A 17,487-nucleotide genomic window follows, 5' to 3' on the forward strand; every position below is an offset into this window, starting at 1 on the left:
CTAACCCCTCTTTTCACACACTCGGAGCTTCCCAAACATTAACCTTTGGATTAAAATTTTCCATGCTTGGTTTCTCCCCAGATGTGATGTCTGAGCTTTGGTTTGGGTTCATGTTTTTCATGTTTGCTGGGTTTGTGTTATGGGAGAATGAAAGAAATACTTTTCCCATTTGAAAAAAAACGAGGAGAAATAATAATAATCATAATTGTAGTTTCCTTTTTGTTTTTTTTTATTTGGGGGATTTCACCAAAAATGGCTGAAATTTGGAGGCTGAATGGACAATAATTCCTGGGCTGCATTGAGGCACACAGGGAGGTATCCCAGCCCCAGGTGTGCAGTGCCACCAGCAGAGCCCATTGTTACCAGGAGAGCTCAGTGTGAGTCAGGCTGAGCAGCTCCATGTTTGCCAAAGGGAGAAATAGTTGTTTTTTCAGGCTCCACGTGAAGGTTCACAACACACCGGGGCAGCGTGGGCTGCACAGTTCTCCACTCTGTGCCATGCCATGGGCTGGTGGCCTTTGTGTTTGTGGATGCAATGCAGTGCTGCAGACCCTGCCCTGTGCCCAATGCTTCCAAATTCCCATTCCTGGTGGCTGCACCTCTCACTGTCCTGAAGCCAAACGTTGTGGTGCTGCTGTTGACACCTCCTCGTGGAGTTCAGGACACGCTCGAGCGCTCCGCATTTCCCTGCATTCTTCTTTTCTGGCTGCTCCTCTCCAAGTCTATGCGCTGCTCATCGGGTGGGGACCTGCTCTGTTCACACCAGCGCTTGTAATGTCTGGCCTGCAGCTCTGCCAAAGGCCAGAATTGGCTCTCCGTGCATGGCTGGATCGCAAGGACAGCGTTAGATGGAGGGTGGAGTGAGCGAATACCCCTCTCTTCCTACTGTGCTTTCAGGAAATGTCTCTAGCGCAGCTGTAAGTGTGAATGAAGTCAAAAGAATGGATCGGTGCCCCCGCTCCAGCCCACCCCACTCGTCGAGGCTCATCCAGAGTCCCCACCCTTATTGTTCTGGTTCAGCTCCCCCGTTTCAGGGCTGGGGCCCTGCTCTGTGCTCAGCATCCCGCTCCTGGGAGGAGGAGCTTTGGAGAAAACAAAGACGCAGAGAAGAGCTGCATAGTTTTCCTCTCACTGCCGTGTAGTGGTTCTGATCCATCGCTCCTTTCCCTACGTGTGTGAGCAGCTCCGAGGTTTGAGCCACGTGCCAAAAGAGGAGAGCACTGGGTGCGAGGAGCAGAGAGCCCTGCTGGAGCTTGGCTCAGTACAAGGTGACCTCTCCGGAGCACGGCATGCTCAGAGCAGCCCTACAGTGAGGAGGACACTGGGGCACACAGCTCCTTCCAGCATCACTGGGAGTCCCCCTCCATGGCTGGGAAGCAACGTGCAGCTTCTGCCCTCCCTGCAGTGGCTGTGATATGAGCTGCTGCCCTGTCTGCCCCAGCACTGCGATACCTCTGGGGCTGTGGTGGTATTACTCCGGTGTCATTGCATTGCATCCATGTCCCCACCCCTCTGTTTTCAAGGGAATTTTGTGGCAGCTGACACTCAGAGGGGTTGCTCCCTGCTCACGTGCCTTTCGCCTGCTTGTTATTTCGAAGCAGAGCTGCTTTTCCTTCCATTCCTGAAGTTGTTTCTCATGCAGAGCAGCTGGAGTGCTGCACCCTGCAATGTGAGCAGCACGGCTGGAGCTGCTGCTCCTGAATGTGGCAGTGGGGATGGAGGCAGCATTGCAGGAGCACATCTCTCATGTTCAAAAGTTCTCCTAAAATCAGTAGGCTGAGCATCCGAATTGTGTCCTAGGCTTAAAAAGGCTGAAGAAATGAAGCAGAATATGAAGTAGAGCAGAATAACTTGGGGCCTGGGTTCAGCCATGCTCATGTTAATACAGAGTTCAGGATGTGTCCTTGGGCATCCTCAGCTCCTCATCCAGCACAGCAAAAAGGCATCTCTGAGCTCCTTTGGCACAGGGTGCTTAGGAGGAACCTTTGTGGTGTTCCTTTTCCTCTGTTTCTCCTGTGTTCCTACCACCGAGACTGCCCACCCCGGCCAGTTTCCCTACAGTGGAATCCCAGTTCAGCAGCTCCGGACTGTGACCCTCTGAGAACCACTCGTGTTGGAGGAAGTGAAACTCCAGCAGCCAGGTGGGAGCGGGGCAGCCTGGGGGGGGGTTTTAGCGGTTCTCATTCAAACAGTCCTCCTGCAGCCTCAGAAATCCCGAGTTTCCTAAAAGAAGAGGAGAAAATTCCAAAGGCTTTTATCCCAGTTCAAATATCAAGCAGGACGAGGAGCTGGGGGAAGCTGCAGTGGGATCTCAGATGACATTCTCTGAAAAGCAAACTTAATGGAGTGCGAGTATGGGACGGCTCAGGCTGTGCCCTGTACAGCTCTGCTGAGCCTGGGGGCCAAGGGGAACGGATCTGGGGGGGGGGGGCTGCCTGAGAGCCCCTTCCACTGCTGCAGCCTTTGGCACCTCCGTGAGATATTTAAATGACAGACAGACATCCAGGGATCTGTAAATACTCCGTCAGTGCCAACTCAACCACAAAGAAGATACAGCATTTGTGGTCCAAGGAAGTTTAAATATTTGTGGTCAAACTTAAAATTCGACATAAAACTCTCATCTGCGATGGAAGGCGTCCAGGAACTGCATGGAGAATGTATAAGCTGTTCAAGCTCCCAGAAAGGGCTTCGCCGTCGCGCTGCCAGGGTGAGGCAAAACCTTCCACCCTTCCCTCTCTCCTCTCTGTGTTACTGAGGGCAGGTATTGCTTTTGCACGATGAACACGGTGCTGCCCAGGTGCTGGGTGAGGGCTGCAGGGCATCATCCTCAGAGCTTTCAGGAGCAGGGAGCTCTTGGCAGCTCCCCTCTTGCAGCCCTTGCATGGGTACGGCCACCAGAAGCTTGGAGCAGTCCCCTTTCCCTTACTAAGCAATCCTCCCTTCCTCCACTGAAGCGCCTGCTAACCACTTTCTTATCTCTCTTAACTCTTCAAAACAATCTCTGGCAAAGCAGGCATCCTCCGAAATGGCAGAGGAAATAAATTCCCCCCAGTCCCTGAAAAGGAAAAGACTGGAAGCTTGCAGCAGGGAGTTCAGTCCATGGCCCGAGTTGGTGCCACATTGACTTCAGTGTGATAGGGACCACTGTGCCTTCTTCCTCCCATAGCACGGGATCGTGGTCTGGGGGCAGATGTGCAGGGCTTGGTGTTCTCCCTGCTTGTTGTTTTCATCTGCCTGGTGGAAAGCTGAGATTTTGCAGTTCTCCTGTGCTCAAGGACCCCAAAGAGCAGGAATGCCCCAGGTGCTGCCCCCAGCACCAAACAGAGCAGTGTGATTCAGTGTGGCACTGGGGCACTTGGCTGTAGGAAGGGATGTGAGCGTTTTCACTCATGGAAATCCCTGCAGGCTTTTCCCAGGGGTGTCGTGCTAACAAGTGAGAACATCAGGGCATCTTCCAAACATCAGCAAAACCCGAAAGCTTTGAACCCATCAGAAACTTCCCAGGGCTATGGAGCTCTTACTTTTGCAGCAGGAATTGCTGTGGTCACAGGGGATCCTGCGGTACCTTCAGGTGCATTTTGGGATGCACATCTTTCCCCAGCCCCATGGTGAGGTGTGACCTAGGAGGGGAAGGAGCTGCCTGTGTTTGGGGTCTGCAGGAGCTGTGATGAGAGTTTGAGGGCACAGAAGACCTGCAGTGATGTGGGTTCTCCATTGGGGGTTTTAATTTTCTACTGACCTGGGTGAGTGAAAACACCATCTGTATTCCTGCCCCACAGCCACTAGGTGCCAGTCAGGGAGAGAGAACTGGCCCTGGCAGCTCTGGATGCTCCTGGTGGGCATGCCCTGTGTTCCTGCCCTTTGCAAAGGGGCTGTTGGAAGTACATGTGCTCCCAGCCTGCCTGCAGGGTCAGCCGAAATCAGCCGAGAGCAGCTGCGGCTGAAAGCCCTCAGCTGCAGAAACCAGGGTGCAACCCAGCTGTGAGCTCTGCTGCCCGGCTGTGACGGTACTTTGGTCCTACCCAGGTGGTCAAACCCCTGTGACCTGAGTGTGGGGCCACATCCTGGCAGCGCAATGAGCCTGGAGGCAGAGCTGGGGTACACCAGGGTTACACCCAGCCCAGCTTTTGTGCAGACCCATAGGGGGTGGTGCAAAGCCACTGTTTCTCTTTGCTTTCCTGCTGCTCGCCATGCTGCCTGCGTGCTGCATGCTGGTCCATGGGGTAGCAGGAGTCGTTCAGCCCTGTGATGCTGAGAGGGTCAGTGCAGATGTTTCACCTGGGCTATTACTGCGTGGTTTAGGTTATTTGGGGCTTGCTTGGTTTGGACACAGATTATCCACTTCACTCTAACTAAGCTGTGCTTAAGTCAGTGTGTCAAAACTCAGTTATCCCCATGCTGGATCATGGATTTGGCTCTGTCCTCCTGCTCCTGTCCCATTCCCATCTCTGAATCCAGGACCTCTCTGTGCTATGACTCAACCTTCTCCTGTCCTTTTCTCCTTCTGACTGCTGCTGCTGTTACATGCTGGTGTCTCCCCTTTTCCCCCTTGTACACAGGAATGCTGAGTAGCAGCGACAGCTCTGAGCAAACCCTTCTGCAGCACCACTGCCTCTTGTGCATGCAGGGTCCAGGCTTTCACCAAGCAAAGCTCTGCACCCCACAGTGAGCACACGGTGGGAGTAGCCCTCCATGGTCTGAGCCCTTGCGGTCCCCAAGCAGCTGGCCCAGCTGCCACAGCTCCTCGGGCTGAATGCAGCTGAAGGAGCTGCATTCCTGCCTCACAGTTGTTTGCTCTTTAGGACGCTGCGTAAAATTAACAAGTTGTAAAAGCCAATTGAAGGCAGCGGTTCGCCTGGCTGCAGGGAGATGCTGAGCCTCTGACCCCCAGCAGGAACGGGGCTGCTCTGTGGCACCCCAGGTGCAAGCGTCCCCCCAAAAAACCCAGTCCCCCTGGTCTGATCTCATCTTCACCTGAAGGTACTGCAAACCCAGGGTCCTGAGAGCATTCAGGAGCCTGGTGGGTCTGTACAGGCAGCTAGCGTGTCAATGTGCGTCCTGCTGCATCCTGCCCATTGACTGGGGACGTTAATGGTGAGCCAGGAGCTGGCAGCACTAACGAGCTGTCTCGGCGTGCCACCAGCCTGCGGTTAGCATGTCTGATCTGGGGTCAGATTAGAAACCTCTCACCTCCGGGCGCAGCCGGGTGACACAGCGCTGGCACCCAGCACCACCACAGCCCCAGGTCCCACACGGCCCCGAGAGGCACCGCAGGGGAACCGACCCAGGTCACATCAGAGGGCACCGGCCCACTTCAGCAGTTCTGGGTTTCGGTTTTCCTTTGAGAGCTGCTGCGTGCGTGTCAACCCTATTTTAATACCCAGCGGCGATGCAGAGCCAGGCTTTCGGTTCCTGCTGGCTGGCTGCACGCTCGCAGGGGGAAGGGTGCATGGGGCCAAGGTGTCACGGCAGCATCACCAAATGCATCAGCACCATTCCATTTCAGGTTTGGCTTCAGGAGATCAGTGCCATTCCATTTCAGGTTTGGCTTCAGGAGAGCATGCACAGCTCCTGGTGGCTCTGCTGAGCTCTCCCCTAAGTTAGCGCAGAGCTAACACCGTGCACCCCATGATCACCCCCGTGGTTCTGGGAACATGGCACTCACATTTCCACACCGAAACGAGAAGTCGGTGGCATGTCATGCTCTGCCATTGGCTTCTACTGGTGGGTCATTGCTTTCCCAGCACCCCAGCCTGGCTCCAGGCAGGCAGCCCCAGGGCTCTGGCACGGTCTTGGTGCACACGTGATGGGGATGTGTGGAGCGTTCGTTCGGTGCCTGTTTTTCATTCATGTGGGCTGGAAAAATGTGTTCATGAGACAAGTTGCTGTGGCATTATGTCATGGGCCTTCGGCTGGGCTCTTTGCTCCCTTAGCAGATGAGCTGAATTGGAGCATCGGGCTGCACCGGCTTGGCAGGACATCGGGAGCTTACGTGAAAACCTCATGGGCCATAAGCTAAATGCAATTACTTATATTTCGGGAGCAATCAGCTTCTCCTGCATCCCTTTCCCTGCTGCTGCTGTACACCCCATGGTGCTCAAATGCTCACAGGTGGGTCCCTGTGGCCGTACCCATGTGGGCAGGGATGCTCCCAGCACCTTTGGCACAGGGGAACTGCAAGCACCAGGGCTGGAAAATCCCAGACTGGAGCTGCCCTGGCTGAGTCAGGCCACTCCTTGCATGCATTTACCATCCAGCTGAGGGTGAACCTGGCCCTGAGGTTTCCACCACTTCCCCCAGGGCTGCTGCAACCAGCAGCTTTCACAGGGTTGTTTCCCATGACAGCCATTCTTTTCTCTTCCCTTTGGACTTTCCCCATGGCAGAATCATTCCTACCAGGAGTGCCAGGAGGATGTAAACGTTCCTTCTGTGATACTTGCTGGGCTCGCTCCAGGCTGGACACAGCACAGAGGGAACAGTCCCATTCCCACCTCACCTCGTCCTCTGCTCTGTCCTATAGGGCACCCTCTTTAGGGACAGGCATGGGGCAGCTCCAAGCACCGTGGCTCTGCTGCCTGCCCCAAGGGTGCCTCGTGTGGGCAATAGCCAGGGTGGGAGGTTGCAGGTCAGAGCAGGGTCAGGTCTTTGACACGCACGGCAGCGACACGGTGGTTAAAATTAGCTCGTGGAGAGGAAACTGGCAGCATTGTGGAAGAGCAGAAGTTTCCTCTCACGGCAGCATGGTGCTGCACTGCGGGACACTGCCAGCCCCTGCCTGCCCCCATCCCTGTCCCAGTCCCCACCCAGCATAGTGTGACCTGGGGGTGGCAGTATCCTGCTGTGTGTCCCAAGGATGGGGTCTGTTCACATAGGAGTCAGTAGGGATGCTTGGAATGGGGTCTGGAGCCTGCTTTGCCCTGGGTGAGAACTGCAGCAAGAGGTTCTCAGGCATGAATGTGAATTTTGCAGAGTGGGTGACACCTCCAGGCTCCATTTGCTTCCCTATGGCTGACTGCAGGCAGCAGGAAGCACCGGAGGAGCAGACTGCAGGTGTGGAGCCCCACGGCGATGGGGGATGAGGAGGGTCATGGTGGAGGCACAGGCAAAGGCCACAGAGGCACCGTGCTCCCGTGCTCTGGAAACTCCATTTGAGAGCCTCATAAATGGATAATTACCTGAGCTATTGAGTTTCCTTCTGGCCAGATCCATCCCAGCCTCCCTGACAAGGGCTCGCTTAACAGCCTGTGGGGCCAGCCTGCAGGATGGGGTCAGGATGGAGTTGGTGTTCATGCCCCTGCCCGCCTGCCCCACACCTGCATCCCTCCCTTCTGCTTTCAATGAGGTGGGTGCTGGCATTTGAGCCAAAACAGAACGGTAAGAACTGACTGCATCATTCATCTCTCCCTGGGGACGCTGGGCAAATCCCTTCCATCCCTATCTATAAGGCAAAGGGGACCCCAAACAATGCGGTGCCCTCCGTGTGCTGCAGGGCCCTCCGTCCCCATGCTCCCCTCTGCCTGTTGCCTCCCCTTTGCACTGACTTTGTTTTCCTTTCCTTCTCCCCAACCCCCTCGCCCTCACCCTGCAGGTTATTGCAGCCGACTGCAAGAGGGTCACAGTTCTGAAGTATTTCCTGGAAGCCCTTTGTGGACAAGAAGAGCCTTTGCTGGCATTCAAGGGTGGAAAATATGTGTCAGTGGCACCCGTCCCAGACGCCATGGGAAAGGAAATGGGAAGCCAAGAGGGAAAACAACTGGAAGATCAGGTACCGTGCGGGAAGAGCGCGCCTCGGTGAAGGAAGAATCACCCCAGTGGGGCCCAGCTTCTGCCTGCCCCACAGCTCCCACTATTTATAGCTGCATGTGCATTTTATGGGGAGAGCTTGGAGGGGGGCAAATAGTGCATGGCCCGTGAGTGTACTTTACTCGTGCCCTTTGCTGCCAGCCCGGGCCCTGTGCCTCTGTCTTCCGCACTGCTATGAGTTCCAGATGCTGCTTGGTACTGCGTGCAGGGGGGAGCCTGGCCTGAATGTCCCTCCCAGGAGGGGAGGTGGGCGAGGGAGCATCAGGGTTCAGCCCCAGGATCAAGTTGAGAGCCGTGGAGCTGCTTGCAGCAGAGGCCCGAGCTCCAGCCTCCAACACACGTACAGGAAGAGCTGACATTGGCGCCCCGTCCCTCCCCTGCCTCTCACATCCTGATGTGATTAAGGAATTCAGCTCTTGTTTTTCTGCCCTTGCTTGTTCCTGTAGGCCTTGCTTCTCTCCAGGCTCCATGTGTGTGTTTAAGGGCCCTGCCAGCCGCTCTGCAGGTTGACTCTTTTCTTGTGTTTCATCTTGCAGTTTGAAAGGCCAAGGAAACAGCAGTGTGGGGCAGAGCCACCCAACTCCTGGTCCCCTCCCAGTGCTGAGGGAATCACCCGGTGCCTCCCCTCTGGCAGCACTGGGTGGCCTGTGATGTGTGTCTCCAATGCCTCATGGGGCTGACAGCCATGGGGACCCTCCTCATCACTCCCAATGGATGTCTGGGGCTGAACAGGGCATGAATTTTAAATGTTTTCACAAGTAAAGGGGCACCAGAGTCCCAGACCCCTGTCCTCCTCTGGAGGCTGCTCAGGAAGTTTTCACACTGACACTGCAGCCCATGTAATATTTGGGGTCTTTAGGTCCCACCAAGGTACAACTCTCTTATAGGGCTGTGCGCTCCTGTTTCTGCTCCATAGCCACAGCCTCCACGTGGCTGTGGGAACCTCTCCGTGCTCTCCTTGCATAACCCTGGAGCTTCCTCCTTGGGGTCTGAGCACAAGGCAGCTCCCAGCTTGCCAGTGTGACCAGCCCTGAGCCTGGGCAAGCAGAACCCGACCCGAAAAACCACAGCGGATCTGCGCCCGACGTGCCTCGCAGCATCCCCCATCCTCTGTGGTCCAGGCTGTCCCAGAGAGGGAAGTGAGCCCGAGGGCTCCCTCTTCCTCCTTCCCAGGGCTCAGAAGTCACAAGCAGAGAGGAGCACTTGGTTCTGTGGCCGAGCGTGTGCGTGGCTCAGGGTGGAAGGACTGAAATGAAGACTGCGGGTCCTTGCCCACACGTGGCAGCCTGCTCAGGGTAGAAGTGCTCTCTTATCCTTCTTAGGGATCATCTCAGACAAGATCTGTTGAGATGCTCCCATGTGTGTCTGCCCTCAAGCGGGGCAGCAGCTGCAGGGCAGGCAGGTGGGGACCGACAGCCTCCTTTCACAAGGATGTGCCAGGCAAAGTGGTATTTCCCTATATACCGTGCTCCCCACCTTGCAAAGCTGAAGCCTATAAAGCATCAGTGACTCACCCAGGGCCGTGGGAAGAGTTTTCCAACACCAGGCAGTTTGCTTATAGAACAGAGCTTTAACAGGGCTCTGCCTGCACTGCCTTGTGTCTGGCATCCCTACCCCATTGCATTGTGTCTCACCTTCCTGCATGCATGCCATGTATTTGCATTGCTTGCTTCTTTTAGTCTGCCATTAATGGGGGACAGGCTGTGCCGGGTGGGGATTTGTGTGCTGAGATGAGGAGAACCGCAGCCCCTGCTGCCAGCACAGCATCCCTTACAATCACTTCTGTCCTGTTTTTGTCTTTGTGCATTTCCTGGAAGAAGGAAGATGATGTGAGGATTGAGGCATTTGAAGATGACTCAGAGGCTGAAGGCAGCGGAGGAGAGATGGACATCAAGGAACTCCGAGCCAAGAAGCAAGCGCTGGCCAGGAAGGTGGCAGAGCAGCAGCGTCGGCAGGACAAGATTCAGGTAGGATGGGACCACGTCCAGCTGAGGAGCTGCTTTATGTTTGTGCCTGGGCTGATCCTATCTCGCTGTGCTGGGTGTACACAGCTATGTTTAAGGTTTCTTGGGATGTCCCTTAGTCCCACTTCAAAACCCAGCTGCACTTTCAGAGCACAGAGCCAAACCTGCATTGCTGAACCACCCCAGGGTAAGCTCTGCCCTCCCAGAGCCTGGGCTGAGCATGCTGGGTCTCCAGGAGCCCTCGAGGAGCTGCACAGTGCTTCTCGTGGAGCTGCTGGCGCTCCCTGCAGTGCTGACAGAGCTCCTGCTGGTGGCTGCAGTGCAGCGGGTGCCAGGCAGCAGGCTGTCCCGAGCTGGGACGGCAGCTCGATGGCCCCAGGGCTCAGTGAGGAGGCGGCTTTCCCATGCAGCAGGGCACGGGCAGACTGGGGAGAGGGTGGGACGTGAACAGCAGAGTTCATGTGGGAGCCAACAGCAGGAAAAACAGCCTGCGGATGGCTGCCGCGGCCAGAGCACTGCTTGCAAAGCGTTGCCATCGTTATGGGGACAAACAGACGGGATACAGGTGATGCTGTGCTGGCCCTGGCCTAATCTTAGCACATCTCCCAGTGGGAGCCTGATGAAGCGAGCTGGGGAGCAGCTGCCCAGCAGTGCCTTCTGTTGCTTTAAGAGCAAAGCTGACATGCACGCTTGCTGGCCGCCTCGCCACTCGCAGCCCCTCTTCCTCCAGCCTCGTGGCCCAGATGAGGATTTCTCAGCAGAGGAAAATTCTCCCTGGCTCCCCTCCCCCTCACCTCCGCCCTCTCTAATGCCCAGGGCCCTTCACTTCCATAATTCTTCATTTTCCAGCCTTGAACGTAAGCCAGACACATCTGTCTGGCCATATGCGTGAACTCTGCAGTGTGTGCCGAGGTGGTTGTAAAACAGGGCTGCTGAAGGCCCTACTGGGAGAGCGCACACATGTGTACCCTCCGGCTATTGGCGTCGGGCCCAGAACCACTGCGCTTCACTTTTCCAAACCCACCCCAACCTTTGCAGATTTTTTTGCCCCTTTTTTTTTTTCTCCCTTTTTCCTTTTTTTTTTTTTTTTTTCATCTTCTTTTATTTTGCATTTGAATTTTGAGAAATTCCTATCAAAGCAAAAGGTATAAATTGTGCCGGGAGGGAGGGGCCGCCCCCGCAAGCGAGTCCATTATTGTTGGCAGGTACCTGGGTCACATTAATACAATAAGGAAGAAAGCAGCAGCGAATGAGTGAGAGATTGGAGAGATGGGCTGTAAATTAAAGCGGCCTGAAGCCTTCCAGCCTCCCAGGGTTGTTAAGCGGGAGGTGTAAGTAAATTCCCCACTTCCCACCGCCTTGTACAGACACAGCAAACAGGAACTGCACATGTTCGGGGAGGGCAGTGCATGCAGATCCCGGCCCAGCTGCACCGGGGCCCCCGGGATGATCGCTGCCCGTTCTGCGGGGAGTGTGGGGGCTGCCTGATGTGTCAGGGGCTTTTCTCCCTGGCCCGCTCCTCCCTTCCTCCTGAGCCTCCTCTCGCAGGCAGAGAGAGGTCAACATGAGGGTGTGGGCAGCTTCGGGGGCTGCACAGCTGAGAGTTGAGGTGCAGTTGGAGCCTGGGTGGAGGAGAAAAGTCCTTGGGGGCTTTGCTAAAGTCAGTCAGGCTGGCTGGGAACAGCCCGCAGCAGAACATGTGTGCGGCCCAGAGCCGGGATGGGGAGGCCAGGCTGAAGCCAGCCCTGTGCCGCACCCCTCAGATCTCCCTGCCTTGACCTGGGGGTCTCTGGTTTCCTTGAGGGATTTGTGCTTCCTGGGACCTGCTGCCTTCTAGGTTTCATCGTGGAGCTGTAGCTCATCTCTGGGGTTCTCACACTGGCTGCTCTCCAGTTCCCCGTTTCATTACTCCAGGGGATGAGCAGCAGCCCTATGTACTCACTGGAGTCCAGCAGATGTGGCTCTCGTGTTAACACAACCAGGACCCATCCATGTGCTCTAATGGGGGCATGGCCCAGAGAGCCCAGGCACCCCAGTGCCTCCTGCAGAGCCTGGTAGTGCAGGGCTCAAGGAGAACCCTCCCTCTCTTGGCCACTCGTTTTCTTTCTAAGTGTTTTAATATCTCTTAGGTTTTCCATTGACGTTCCTGTGCCATCCCTTGGCAGGGTTTGGTGTGCCCATAGGCAGCGTGGTGTGATGGCCTCACCTGCACCCTGTGTAGGTGTAGCACTCTGTGTAGCTGTGCTTCTCTCTGGTGGGTTTTTGGGCACTGCCTTTTTCCCCTCACCGTGCTCCCCACCTCTTGCTGCCCATCTGTGCCACCAATATGGACCATCTACTCACTGCTTGTCCCAGGCTCTACCCTATTTGTCCCTCTTGGAGCTCCCAAACACAGACAATGCTGTGGTCATTGCTGCTGATTGAGGCTTTATTGTGTTTCCCTCACTGCCCTGGAATGACTTGCTCAAGCTGGTGGGGAAGTACGGGCAGAGTGAACAGTAAATAGGGTTGGCCCTTGGGACCAGCAGGGAGAGCTCAGCAGCGGAACATCACACTGAGCAGATGAGATGGGATAGAGTGGCTTTAAGTCTCTTGCAGCCCTTGTTGCAATGGGCAGCCCTATTACTGCCTGGCTGGGGCCTTCAGGGTGGTAGTGGGAGGCCGGGCAGGCAGGTGGAGCTGGGCCACGTCCTGTACCTCCATCCACCCCCGTGCTTGGCGTGTCCCTCAGCCCGCAGCGCTCGGTGTCCCCTGTCCTTTGTGCCTCTGCTGAGCGCTGGGAGCGGTCGGGTTTCCTGAACGGTTGAAAACATCCCACCTGAAACATAACAGGCTCTTCCTCTGGATGCTGCTATTGTTTTGCTGAGCATTACAGAAGCAGCTTAACCAGGCGGCCAATTATGACACGTCTTCCTAAAATAACCCCCCGCTCCTGTCCCTTCTGAGCCCTACGGAACGGCCGCCCCCTTAAGATGCAGCCGCTCCTTTGTGGCGGTGCAGTGAGTAACCCGCTAAATATAGCCGCATCCCATTCACGCTCTCCTCCTGGCGCAGGAACAATGCTGCGGTGCACACGCGCTGACACGCACCTGCCTGGGATCGGGTGCCTGCCGGCTGCGGAAGGCGCACACCCACCCACGGCGGCTCCGCCACGGCGGCGGCCCCGGCTTGCTACCAGGCACGGGGCACGTTCACTCCTGAGGAAGACACTGCTACGGATGGACCTCAGGGAGGAGGAAACCTTGGAGCGAGAGGCGATGGAGGCGTTGTGCTCAGCCACTGCTAAGTTCGCCTCTCGTCCCTTCCGACTGCGCGGTTGCCTGGTTGCCCTGCTGCGGGATGGATGTGGTGGTACAGCCCCATGGGATGGATGTGGTGGTACAGCCCCATGGGATGGATGCGGTGGTACAGCCCCATCACACACCCAGCACTGCAGGGATGCGCATCCTGCTCTGGTAGCCTGGCACTGCTTGGGCATCCCGTGCTGTGTTACCCAGCATTGTAGGAAATGCAGCCTCGCAGTTTGCTGTTGGTGAGGAGCAATCCCCCTTCTCGCACTTGAATCCCTCGGCAAGGCAGCCGGCTTCCGGGGAATCCCCCAGGTGATTCCAGCTGATGGATGAGCTGGGAATTTGGGACTGTGTGAACGGGAGTGTGTGATCTCAGTGCTGCCACCAGCTGGGGCAGCCGGGGGAGCCACCTCCGGCTCCTGCCGAGCTCCCGGGAGAAGAACCTGCCCAGGGAACCGCGACTGGGCTGGGGGCTGTGGGTGGATGCGATTCGGTGCCTGCAATGGGGGGAGGAAGGAAAGCTGGGTAGTGCTGCTGCTCCCGTGGGTGCTTTGCTGTGTGCCAACCCCACAGCATCCCTTTGCCACGGAGCCGTGCGGTGTGTCAAATCCCGATAAGGCTCAGATCTGTCTGTCCTGCAGCACTCAGAACTGGGTGAGGGTCTCCCGCATCCACTGCCATTGAGCTGCACAGCCCAACATCCTCTCCCAGCACAAGGGAGAGCGAGTCACAGCGGGATGGGCGGCTCAATCGCTGCCATAGCACAACATCCTGCATCCCGCTGCCCTGGGGCGGTGGCTGTGCCCACCAACCAGCAGAAGGGTTAACGCTGCGCTCGCTCCCCATCCCATCCCGCACATGGGCTCCCTTTCATCTCTGGCTGGGGGCCAGCCGGAGTCTGCATGAATCACAGGCCACTCCCCTCCCCCCCCCCCCCAAAACCCCTTGGCCAGAGGCTTCTGCAGCCTTTTACTCAGACAAACAAAAATAAATCTCGCTGCCGGCCTCTGAACTCTGCAAAGGCGAGTTTCCCTCTGGCTCCCCGAGCGGCCCGGAGCTGTGCGAGGGGACTTGGCACGCTCCCCGGCCGACCTCGCTCTTTCACTCCCGGCGCATCCTGTGTCCTTCTCTCACCGGGCGGCCCAGGGAGCGGAATGGGACGTGACGGCCGGCACAGGCGTTGCTTGCAGCTGCCAGGAATCAGCTGGGTACGGCCTGTGAATGCTGGTGGGGACGGTGCCACACATGAGGAGCCCGGTGTCACCTGCACGGTCAGCCTGGATGGGGAGTATGCAGGGCTGCCCCACTTGGGTCTTTGGGATGGTCGTTGCCTGCTGCGGTGCGTGGTTTTGCTTTGCCTTCCTGTCACTTTGGGTCTCTGTGTTGAGTTCTTCTCCGTTGCCTCGTGACAGGGCCTGGTGTATCTCCCCCCTGTGCTCCCAAATGTTTAGGAGGAGCCCCACCAAACTTGTGCCACCCAGGACATCAAACCCCTCCTGGCTCAGCATTGCCCCATCCCATGTTGGTCAAAGGCACACCCAGCACAGGGCTGTGATAATGGCCCTGTACCAGGATGCTGGTGCCACCATAACCACCCTTCAGTGCCCTTCTGAGCCCGTGGGTGGGAGGCACGTGAGGGAAGGCTCTGGTTGCTGCCTTTTGGGTGGTGGCAGCATTAAGGCATCTTCATTTAAAGCCAGATGACAGCACTTGCAAATGGATTTAAAACCACTTATTTCCACGGCCACTGCTGGCCCATGAAGCTCGGTGTTCCAGAGTGTCTCTGAGGTTTTGGCATGACATATAGAGGGATCAGATACCCCCAGAACACTGGGCAGAACAAGGCTGGGATCAGCAGAAGGGGCTGGGCTGGGCTGTGCTCCCCTCCTGACCCTGGGGTGTTCCATGCGGGTGCAAGCCCTGTTTCACAAGAGTTCACGTGGTGGATGTGTTCCATACAGTGCTGCTGTGCTCCATGGGTGACCGGTTCCTATTAGAGGCAACAAACATCAGCGAGTCAAGGGAAGCTATTTTTAAGCAGAGGAAGCACTAGAATAGCATCCTGAGTTTTTTACGCCTGCGACTTACTGAAGAGTCCAAGTCCTTCGATAGCATCAAAAGTAACACATGAGCTTTTTGATCCCATTTCGGCATATAGTGTTGTGCAGAGGTTCAGGTACAGCCAGGGAGGGTTTCTAGTAGGACCCAGCAGACCCTCCCCATGTGTGTGAGCACCTCTGATCTCTGGAGGGTGCGTGGGGCTCTATCAAGGACAGCACTGTGACTTTACAGGGCTGGAACCCACCTGGTTTCCCAGCTGGATGTTGTTGGAAAACACACGGTGTGTGCAGGACTTGGTGGGACAGAGTGAGGTGCTGAGCCAAGCATCCCCTCCCCACAGACCTCTCCTGCTTGGGGTCCCATGGTTCGGATGCTGTTGACATGACTCGTGTCCCAGGCTGGCTTATTTTCACTGGTGGTCTTGTCATCTCAAGATGCTTTCATCCACCCCTTTCCTCCCTGCTGTTTTGTATCACGGTGGTGTGGATAGTCCTGACAACTGCCAGTCCTATAAAATGGGACAGTACCTGAAACAAATCCACTTTGAAGGCTGGAACAGCCACTCCACGGCAGGGCTTGGGCAGGGCTGTGTTTTCCTATGAGGGTGCTGCTGGAGGTTTTCACCATCCCACTGTGTCCCCACAGGAGCCAGAGCTTGTAGCTTGCAGGTGGGGATGGACACAACCTCCTGTACATGCCGTCCTTGCTGCAGGAGGCATGTGTGCCAACCAGGCTTATCTTTTGCTCCCAATGTCCATGGGTCACAGGGCTGACGTCTTTCTTACTCATCATGTGTCCTTCTCCTCCAGGCTGTGCTGAAAGACCAGAGTCAAATGAGGCAGATGGAGCTGGAGATAAGACCTGTCTTCCTGGTCCCAGACACCAATGGCTTCATCGACCACCTCAGCAGCTTGATAACACTGCTGGACTGCAGGAAGTTCATCTTGGTTGTGCCCCTGATCGGTGAGTAGCACGAGCACCAGGCATGGGCCTCCCTATTCCTCAGTGCAGGCTCAATGCCAGCTCCCACTCTCCTGCCCCACGTGCCCTTTTGTGTGGTCCCAGTGCTTGCTGCCTGTGCTGGGCATGACCCTGTTGCTTTTACTTGTTGGAGCCACGTCTCATCCCTGCTGCTCCTTCATGTTTTTCCCTTCCTGACAGCTTTCTGCCCACCGTGAGCTCCTCTTCCCATGGTGCATTTAGGGGTGCCAGGGGCTGGGAGAGGCACACGGGTGTTAAATGGGATTTGGAGGGAATTTTGGAAGCAGCAAGGAGGAGGAATTGTTAAACAATCAAAGCAGATAGCTTATCCCAGCAGAGCTGGGGCTTAGGCAGCCTGAGCAAATGGCCGGCCTGTGTCCCAGCGTCTCAGAGCTGCTCAAGCCCAGCCCTTCTTTTTATCCTTATAAAGCTTGCAGTAAAACAGCAAGCTGGTTCCCGTTATTGGTAAACACTCACCCTGGCAGATAACGGCTGTGCTGCTGGGTGGTCTCCCAGGGTGGCTGGAGGATTTGGTGAGATGCCTTTGCTCTGATTGTTTGATCACTCGCTGGGCTCGTGGTCGCGTTCCTCCGGCTGGTGCCGCACTGGGGCCAGCTGCAGCCTGGATGCCAACCTGGCACAGAGGGGAGCTTGAGGGTAAAAGAAGGGGTCAGGGTAGGAGTGGGGCTGAGCCTCACAGATCCTGTAGGCTGCCCTCATCCCAGCTGCAGCCCCACAGGCACCTCCAGTGTGCAGGCAGTGAGGCGTGCGCTCGTGCTGACCTCCTGCCCTGCAGCACACTGCATGCCTGCCCTCTGAGCAGGTGTGGGGCTTCCTCTCCGACTTCCAGCTCCATCAGCCCAAGAGCCAGCATCCAACAGCCACCCTGCAGGGTCTGGCTCTGGAAGGACTCTTAGAGCTGGGGACCGGACCCCTGGACATGGAGAGTGGGTCTGTCTGGGGGCTCCGCAGCCTGGCATGGAAGTGGCAGGGCATTGTGTGGAAGCACAGGGAAGGAAGCCAGCAGAGCCCTGGGGGCTGTGGAGTGCGCTCACACCTGGGAATGCTGACACCTCCCCTGGAGCCATGGCCCTGCCTCCTCTGTGCTCTCACAAGCATGAGCTGCAGGAGAGTGGGAAGCCCCGTTTCCTCCCCTGAGCCAGGTGCTGCTGCCCTGAACCTGCAAGATGAGGGCTGGGCTGGGCAGGATAAGGCAGGGGCCGTGGTGTCACACCTCATTCCCAGGTGTGAGCTGTGCCCTGTCCCCAGCATGGGGCACTCCTCACCGCTTATCCCAGGGATGCAGCAAGGGGTTAAGCGTGCAGCTTCGTGTTCCATTTGTTTCTCTTGCTCTTTAACCTGCTCCGTGCTCCTTGAGGCTGACCCCA

The 17,487-nt window shown here is 56.6% G+C and overlaps 1 protein-coding gene across 4 annotated transcripts in view; it reads left to right on the plus strand.

Annotated features, from left to right (window-relative positions):
- Nucleotides 1-17,487, plus strand: part of SMG6 (SMG6 nonsense mediated mRNA decay factor) — an 89,709-nt gene that overhangs the window by 66,635 nt on the left and 5,587 nt on the right. For 2 of the 4 annotated variants that reach the window (XR_014936518.1, XM_015880518.3), the window contains 3 exons: nucleotides 7,589-7,765; nucleotides 9,621-9,770; nucleotides 15,928-16,081. Coding sequence is in view for 3 of the 4 variants with exons in the window: in XM_015880518.3 (XP_015736004.2) it covers nucleotides 7,589-7,765; nucleotides 9,621-9,770; nucleotides 15,928-16,081 (481 nt within the window). In the remaining variant the exon portion in view is untranslated. The other 2 variants (XM_015880519.3, XM_085522177.1) reach the window with 2 other exon arrangements.

Source organism: Coturnix japonica, chromosome 22, assembly GCF_054131305.1.
Source record: "Coturnix japonica strain WE chromosome 22, WE-NBRP24, whole genome shotgun sequence".
NCBI lineage: Eukaryota > Metazoa > Chordata > Aves > Galliformes > Phasianidae > Coturnix > Coturnix japonica.